At 37.6% G+C, this 9,482-nt stretch overlaps 1 protein-coding gene across 1 annotated transcript; it reads left to right on the plus strand.

Annotated features, from left to right (window-relative positions):
- The first annotated feature begins 291 nt into the window (after positions 1-291).
- LOC119584272 (ATP-binding cassette sub-family E member 1-like) lies at positions 292-9,145 on the plus strand. The gene is made up of 2 exons (XM_037932799.1): positions 292-418; positions 6,492-9,145. The coding sequence occupies exon 2, from the start codon at positions 6,512-6,514 to the stop codon at positions 8,372-8,374; it is 1,863 nt and encodes a 620-aa protein (XP_037788727.1). The 5' UTR covers positions 292-418; positions 6,492-6,511; the 3' UTR covers positions 8,375-9,145.
- Positions 9,146-9,482: the final 337 nt, after the last annotated feature.

The raw sequence follows: 9,482 nt of genomic DNA on the forward strand, positions 1-9,482 counted from the left end.
TATAGATAGACAGATATACACACATAGAGAGAGAGATAATAAGTAGATATTGATATATGTGTGATGCTTCCTTTGGGTGTCACAAGATAACATGATATAAAAAGAAGATGGAAATTAGTTCTTGAGTAAAGCATAACAACATATCAGACACCTTGCCCCTTCGACAGGTTTGAAAATCGCGCCAAAAATAAAAATTTGCGAACACCAGACAAAGGACACATTCATTTTACCCATTAACCAGATTTAGGCAGTATATTCCCAACAATATTGCACGCCTGACCTTAATATTCCAAAGTACGAATTAAGGGAAATAGATGACACCGGCGAGAGGAGAGAAAGTGAGACATATTTACCGTCACTTTCCTTTGATCCTCTCCTTTCCGTCGTTCAGAAGTGACGAAATCAACACACCTCGGTGGTAGGCATCGCTATTTGGGAATTGTGTCCACCTTTAAGGGGCGATCGTCCCTCATTCTGGTGCGAGAGTGTGCTTAAAGGATCCCCCGTGTCCCTGCGTGATTTAGAAGCGAGAAATGAGATGGCATGAGTGGAAAAGGGAGTGGGTGAGCCCGCTTCTTTGACAGCTGGTTGTGCTCTTGGGACTATAACTGGTACTAACACGTGGAGGTTCGGCCCGACAGTGGAAGAATCTCGGTCTCGGGGACGCGGTGAAGGCGGCAGAAGTGTGCCAAGTGTGGATTTAGGAGTGGAAAGAAGGGTTCCGAGCGAGGAGCCAGCGAAGGAGGTCAGCGGCCCCCGAGCGGTCGGACTCGGGGCCGAGGGAGGGCACGGGTGGCACGGCGCCGATGCCCGAGGTGCTTCATGCCCGAAGTGGTGGAATGCCACGCGGTGCCGCTCGAAAGCCCAGGATGAGCCAGGGAGATAGGTGTCTGAAAAAAGACTCGGTCTATACGTTTCTTTGTCTTTTGTGAGCAACTTTCTTTTTACTGTGTGGAGGGACCTGTCTGTAAGAGTGTGGCTTTCGAGTTCGTAATAATCTGCAATAATAATAAAGTAAATTCTGTCATGCTGGTTGTATATTGGCAGTTCATTTTGTTGACAGAATTGCAACCATATGTAGCAGTATTGTGAAATAGGTCAGTCAGTCTACACCAGACTGGAAGCATAGCAGCATGCATTAGCTTTCTCTTCTGCATTCTCCTTTGCAACCAAAAAGCACGCACTAAAACCCTGACCACTAACCAGGCTTGGATCGTTTTAGGTAGCACTCTTCTCTTTTGTCAAACTTAACCAAATATTCAAAGTTTTTTATATATATCTGTGGAATGTATAGGACCTAATAGATAATGTGCGGGCAAAAATATTGTCAGATATGGTGATTTTTGCACATAAAATGGTTAGTGACAGTCAGTCAGCATTTTCCTGAAAACACTGACTAACTGATTCACTGTCACTGAGAAATTCCAAAGGACTTATTATAGAATTTTAAAAATATTTATTCATTTAAAATCCCCTGCTATTATACTAATACCATTTGAAGGGTCCAAAAAGAAAGCATTTAGAAAGGTCTCTTCCCCATATCAAAAAATGCAGGCCTGTTTTTGCCTAGCAGACTGAAACAGTCAGTGCCAGGGAGTTTAAGTGAATAAATGTCCAAAAACTCTCTAAATTTGACCTTTTGAAGTTGTATATGTTTGTGCAAAAATCATAGTATTTGCAAATATTCTTGCTTGCAAATTGCTATAAGTCGTATACATTCCATTGATGCGTAAGAATCTTTGAATATTTTGTTAGGTTTTACGAAAGATATGTAACCTTAAATGACCCAAGCCTGGTCAGTGGTCAGTGATTAGGGTTTTAATGTGTGCCCAACCAAAACATAATCTCATCAAGATAATGGCTTAACATATGTTTTCTATCTTTCTTTCTTTCTTTAAGTGTTGAATAGCTATCACCAAAATTAAATGAATATTTAGGGTATGTTGAGCAGTGTTTTATTATGCAGTTCAGTGGCAGTACCCGATTTTAGAGAAAAATTTGTTTTTCTAATGTATATTGTCATGCTTCAAATTTGGTAACTGTTTAGAATGCATTCACATGGCTAATCACAAAGATAGTGGTGTTGCTGGATTCCTCTAAGCCTCTACTACCCATATATGTAGGACATTTGCCACATAACCACACCAGACCTCCACATTCTTGACATCAAGTGCTCTTATGGAGTCATTTGTATGTAATTATAATTAATAAATTAAACTCACTATGGGCATGGCATGTCCATACATGCTATCCCTAGTGGGTACTTGGTTAATGACTATCAACTGGCACATAGCATCTCTCCTATAATGAATGAATGTGCATTTATGCGTTAATGAAACAGGCTTTACTAACAGTGCTGTTGTGCATGTTACGTTGCTTATCAGTGTGTGAAATATGGTGCCAAAGGTTTAATTACTGCTGATGTCAGTAGGTGATATTTCATATTTCTCTTTCAAAGGGTTGCCAGACACCTTGATATAATTATGTGCACCCATTAATAAACCACTGATATACCCCCAGATTAAAAAAAAAAACATACACATTTGTCAAATTTATAGGTAAATGTTTACAATACCTTCACATAACTGATCAAGACAATATTAATATCAATGGATTTCTTTCAATCTTTACTATCTGTATTTATAGAAATTATCCTGATAGAATAATAGAATAAAATATGAATGATATACATTGAATTGGTCAACACTTACTGAAATGCAGGGAGCTGTACTCCCTTTGTATGTACATCTCAATAGAGTATAGGACAGATGTAGCATCAGATAGTTCCATACATCAGTTGTACACTCTGTACACACTATCCTGCCATAAATATGTGGAGGATTCTTTGTCTTCCTTTGCAGTGGTAGGGGGTCACATTAGACAATACAGAGACTTGTTCTGTGTATATTATTATTATAGAGATGGTAATTCTTTACAGTACAGATGCACATTCTAGAGACTAAATCCCTAAAACCATGTCACAAAATTTAGTTAACAATCTAAGTTGCCATGACTGGGTATGCCCTTCAGGCACTGTTTATTAATTGTATTTACACACTGATAGCTCCCACTTCTTCACGCTTTTCCTTGATCTTTAGAAATGTTTTATTTTATTTCATATGGCAGTTATTATTATTAATGAATCTGTAATGTTTATAATATCAACAATAATATTACCAGTATCAATATTACTAGCATTTGAAAAATTAGATTTTTCCAAAAAGCTCAAGGAAGGGTTAACATGGGTTTGATAAGACAGACTGTGTAAAGGTTGATCAATATTATTCTGAATTTATACATACAAGCAGTATTCTGTGTTTGAAAAAGGGTAGGGAATGAAAAAGACACAGTATAACTTGCATACTGGGTTCCTGTGGAATGGAGACATGGCTTTTTGTAATTTATTTCCTTATTCAATATTTAGAGATAGTATTTCAGTACTATTTTGGGTAGTCAGTTTCATTTCATTTGTTAAGGCTAGCATGGTTCTCATTGAAGATAAAGGGGTATTACCAGATCACCTCTGTATAGTATAAATAAACTGAATTGGTAACTATTCTGCTCTCTCTCTCTCTCTCTCTCTCTCTCTCTCTCTCTCTCTCTCTCTCTCTCTCTCTCTCTCTCTCTCTCTCTCTCTCTCTCTCTCTTTCTCTCTGTTTTGTAAATTACTTATTCAATATTTAGAGATAGTAGTTCAGTAATATTTTGGGTAGTCAGTTTCATTATTTAATGCTAGTATAGTTCTCATTAAAGATAAAGCATTATGCCAAAATGCCATAGTATAGTATAAATAGGTCTCAACAGGAGGCTCAACCAATTTTATATATTTTTGTTTTCTCCCCCTTTCCTTTTCCTTCTTTTCAATCACTTCTGTCCACTTCCTAAGGTTTAAGAGTCATGCTAAAGGCTGAGGCTGGCTTTGTCAGTCCTGAATGGTCTTGGAAATCCATTGGCATTGTATTCCTTTAGTTAATCATCTAGCCCTCACCTGTCATAGGGACCCTTGGGGGTAAGGACTCTTCCCCACATTTTTCAGGCTTTCCATGGCTAATAATTGAGATTTTGTATCCTCATTAGGGTCATTAAGGCTTAACCCCTTCATCTAATAGTCAATCTAAATTTGATTTCTCTGGTTTCCCAACCCCTATCTCTCCTTTGATCACAGCTCCTACCACTGCTACTAGTACCCCCTCCTCAATGCTTGCTGTCAACTTGATCCATTCTGAATCATCCACCCAGGAGAATACAGCCCTTCCTCTCTCCCAACATCCTCCACTCCTTCTCTTCCTCCTATACAGACTTATCGATTTTCTACCCCCTCCTCCCTTATTACTACTTTTCATCCTTATTGTCATCCTTTACCTCACTCCAAACCATTCTATCTTCCTCCTTCCCTTGTCCTTCTACTATTTACACCTCTTCAGATCTTTTGAGTACTCTTTTTAGCCCAACTACTTGGGATCACAGCCCCTTACTCTGACAATACCCTCCCCATCCAATATTGTCTCCAAAAACAAGTTGGTAAAGTTTCCAAAAGCAGCCATCTCATGACCATTCAAATTGCTGTGCACAATCATGCATATGTGCCATTTGTGGTGGCTTCCATAATGTGCTTTACGGGAGCTGCCCTGCCTACAAGTTTGAGTAACAATTCCCTACAACTCTACCAGCGCTTATGCTTCTCCTCACTTTACCTGTCACACCAGGCAATATAAATGTTCCACTCCATCTACCACATTCTCTCCTATTCCCACCTCTTCCTCTGCTCTTCAGACATTTGTCTCCCTTTCTCCTCCTCTTAAGAAAACGTTTGTTTTTCAGACCTCTACAGGAGTTTCCTTCAGAAACTCCTGAGGAGACAAATTATAAGCAAGGGGGGGGGTCATTCTTGGAGTTAGGAGATGGGAATTTTTGCCACTTTTTTCTATTCACAAGAGACTTCTAAGTAGTCTGCAGTTTCTGAAGAGAATTACAGAATTAGGACCCTCAGAAAATAGGGGGGAGGGATTCTAGGTGTAAGGAAGATGTATGTATGTATAGTTCAAAGAGGTGGCTACAATATATTGTTTACTATTTATGGCAAATATCTAAACTTTACTTTTCTGTCTTTCTTTCCAAAAGTCATGAAATCTGCATTTGTTTTGTTATACTGAAGGATAGAAGATGCTAAAAATTAAAATAGTACCAATGTTGCTATTTTCTGACAGATCTTCATAAAATGGTTTCCTTTGCATTTTTAGCAGTTCTCAGTCGAATTCTAGACAGGATTCTTAATCATTTATTTCTTTTAAGGAACTTTAGATAAGTTTTCCTTTTCTTCACTTAATAGTGTGTTTCATAATGATTAGACTACTATATTATTTGAAACATTGGAAAAAGAATGTGTTTGTAAATTTTACCAAAGTACCTAAATTGGTATTTATGTTTGCCTGGTATCATGCTTCATGAGAAGAAGTAGCCTTTCATTCTGCAAGCTTTTATATGAAGTTAGAAAAAAATATATATTTTAGTCTGTAACCTCTTAATTTTATATTAACAAAATGATTAAGGAAATCTTTCCAATGTTCATTTATTTAAGTCATATTTGGCCTTGTTTTGTATGATTTTCCACATTGGCTTTCTAAATATGTACCAGTAACCTATCTAAATTCTTTAAAATAGATAGATCCTATACAGTGAGGAGGCAAAATGCTGTAGCTGATGCAAACAATAGTTTACTACTAATTGTGCAATGTGTTTGGTCCAGTTTGTTTCGTTTTTGTTTACCAGTTATCTAAAATAATGAATGAACTTCATATGAAAACGATTTTGTCCTTGATCTCAACAAGAACGTGTCTGTTTAACATTTGTCATCATCCTCTATGTTCAATTTTAAACATTATCATTCATTAATACAAAAATAAACTTAACTGTAACAGTGAATACAGTGAAAAAATGGATAACAGCAAATCAAATTCTTAGCTGTGACTGTATGTAAATTATGTGGGAATGTGACCTTGTGTTTGTGATGGTATTTTTCTGCTGTGAACAAATTTTCTCAGAATTGAGAAATTTAAAAAGGAATCAAGTTTTATATATAAATTAAGATGTGAAATTTATGAAGCATTAGATTCACCTATGATCTGTTTATTTGTATTTAATTATCTATTTAAAAAGAAATGTATTAATTTAGTGGGGGGGGGGGGGTTAACAGTGCCTATTGGTAGACTCATTGGTTGCTGAGTACATGTCAAACCATCTATATGTAACAAAATTCACAAAAGCTACAAGGGACAGTACATAAATCTGTTGTCAGGGGGTTAAAAACCTTTTGGATTAGAGAAATATACCTGAATGGTTAATATTATGAAATTATACTTATAAATTATTAAATGATTTAGCTAGAATGAATATTGTGGGTTTACATTCAGAAAGGGTACCAAAATCCCTAGAATTATTTCTTAGGATTTTCATAATATTCAAACAATTACAGATATTATTCTTTTTTTCAGTGACAGTCACTGCCGCCAAGATGCCTCCTAGGAAGAAACAAGAAGAGACAGACAAGCAGACTCGTATTGCCATCGTCAACAGCGAGAAATGCAAGCCAAAACGATGCCGTCAGGAATGCAAGAAGTCGTGTCCTGTGGTGAGAATGGGTAAACTCTGCATTGAGGTCACCATCAATGACAAGCTAGCATCCATCAGTGAGGAGCTTTGCATTGGATGTGGTATATGTGTGAAGAAGTGCCCATTTGATGCCATTATGATTATCAACTTGCCCAGTAACTTGGAGAAGGAGACAGTCCACCGTTACAACAAGAATTCCTTCAAGCTTCATCGACTTCCTGTTCCACGCCGAGGTGAAGTCCTGGGATTGGTTGGCACAAATGGAATTGGGAAGTCGACAGCACTAAAGATCTTGGCTGGAAAACTGAAACCCAATCTAGGTCGCTTTGCAGATCCACCAGATTGGACTGATATTCTTACCTACTTCCGTGGTAATGAACTGCAGAATTACTTCACTCGCATCTTGGAAGATGATTTAAAAGCCATCATCAAGCCTCAGTATGTAGACCAGATTCCCAAGGCTGTCAAAGGCTCTGTCAAAGATCTGCTTAACAAAAAGAGTGATATTGGTAACTTGGATGAGATGCTCACTGTCCTGGATCTGCGGAGCGTCTTAGTGCGCAACATAGAAGATCTGTCTGGAGGAGAACTTCAGAGGTTTGCTATAGCAATGGTGTGCATTCAGAGGGCTAATATTTATATGTTTGATGAGCCATCCTCATATCTTGATGTCAAGCAGCGTTTGAATGCTTCACGTGCCATCCGCTCCATGGTAAAAGAGGATAACTATGTGGTGGTGGTGGAGCATGACTTGGCTGTGTTAGATTATCTTTCTGATTTCATCTGTTGTTTGTATGGCCAGCCAGGTGCATATGGAGTGGTCACTGTACCATTCTCAGTGAGGGAGGGGATCAATGTTTTCCTTGATGGCTTTGTTCCAACAGAAAATCTTAGGTTCAGAGAGGAATCTCTCACCTTCAAAGTATCTGATCAGCTGAGTGAAGAAGAAATCAAGAGAATGTGTCGCTTAAAGTACCCCAAAATGACTAAGAAAATGGGTGACTTCCACCTTACAATAGATGCTGGCAACTTTACAGATTCAGAAATTATGGTGCTGCTTGGGGAAAATGGAACTGGAAAAACTACATTCATTCGAATGCTTGCAGGACGATTGGAACCTGATGAAGGCAAGTCTGATTTACCAGAGCTGCACATATCCTACAAGCCACAGAAGATCAGTCCAAAAAGTCAGTCTACTGTGCGGCAGCTGCTTCATGACAAGATCAGAGATGCATATATTCTCCCTCAGTTTGTTACAGATGTAATGAAGCCTATGAAGATTGAAGAGCTCTTTGATCAAGAAGTCCAGCATCTTTCTGGAGGAGAATTGCAACGTGTGGCGTTGACTTTGTGTCTAGGTGTTCCTGCAGCTGTTTATCTTATTGATGAACCATCTGCTTACTTAGACTCAGAACAGCGTTTAGCTGCTGCTAAGGTCATAAAGCGTTTCATTATGCATGCCAAGAAGACTGCCTTTGTTGTAGAGCACGATTTCATTATGGCTACATACCTTGCAGACAGAGTCATTGTTTTTGAGGGTCAGCCATCAGTCAAGACATTGGCCAATGCACCCCAGACACTGGTGTCTGGAATGAACAAGTTCTTGGAGATGTTAGGAATCACTTTTAGACGTGATCCTAACAACTTTAGGCCTCGCATCAACAAGGACAGTAGCCAGAAAGATGTTGAACAGAAGAACTCTGGCAATTACTTCTTCCTTGATGTTGAAGGCAAAGGAGACTCAAAGAATGATAAAAAGCACTGAAATTTGATATCATTGGTGCTTACAATTTTATTAGAAATGCAGCTCTGGCTCCAAGCCACATACCATGAGCCATGCAGTGCTCTCATATTCAGACATGGTGGATATAGATGTAGGGGCACAACTATCAGCAACCTCCCCATCATTCAGGCAAGAGCAACAACAACTGAAGGGAGTACTACAACAGCTGCATTTGTCTGCTATTAGATCTGTCAATATTGACTGTAAGGTTCCGTCTATTTTTTTTTCTCTCTCTTTTTTATTGTGGAATTTCCTGCCTTGAGTGACTAAAAGCATTTCAGATTGTAAACCCTGCAACAGCAGTAAAAGATTGTTCCATCCATTTTGATTCGTATAAGGATTGTAATAGATTGCATTAATGCAGCAGTAGGGAGAATGAACAGCAGTACACCAATACCTCTTGCCAAACTCTCATACATGACATTATCTACTGTTCTGTCATGAAAACAATACAAATGATTCAACATGTCTTTAATGTTGATATTATAACTTGTATGTTTATTTTTACAATGTAATAGTAAATGAATTTAGATGGTTGATTGTTTTCCCTGTAATGCATACTCTTTAATTGTTGGAGCCTGAAAGGTTGTCTGCACCATCCAATGACATAGCTGTTTGCTATATTTCCATAATGAAAATTTCAAGCAGACTATAGGCTGCATTTGCTCATATCTCCAAACATGTTATTTTTAAGTGGTCCAAATTATGTTTATATTATATTATGAGGTCAATATTGAAATGGCAGTGATGGTATATTTGTTTCCTTTAGCCTTCCAACTCCATGATTTGAAAATCAAGAAATTTATATATAAATATATATATATATATATATATATATATATATATATATATATATATATATATATATATATATATATTAAAGCTTTTAGTTTATTGGCTGACTGAGGGAAAATATAAATTACACAGCAATGTCATGTAAGTACCCAGATGCTGAACAAATTTAATTGGAAATGCGGTAGAAATTGAGTCATTTAATGTATAAGTGGAAAACTAGTGTTTTGAAATGACAAAAGTGTGTAGTATAATTAAAAGAAAACGGTTTGGTCTTGATGGTCATTCTGTGCTAAAC

The sequence above is a fragment of the Penaeus monodon genome, chromosome 18, assembly GCF_015228065.2.
Source record: "Penaeus monodon isolate SGIC_2016 chromosome 18, NSTDA_Pmon_1, whole genome shotgun sequence".
Taxonomy (NCBI): Eukaryota; Metazoa; Arthropoda; class Malacostraca; order Decapoda; family Penaeidae; genus Penaeus; species Penaeus monodon.

Excerpts from the sequence above, each read along its gene's own strand:
- LOC119584272 (XM_037932799.1), top strand. The coding sequence starts at position 6,512 with ATGCCTCCTAGGAAGAAACAAGAAGAGACAGACAAGCAGACTCGTATT.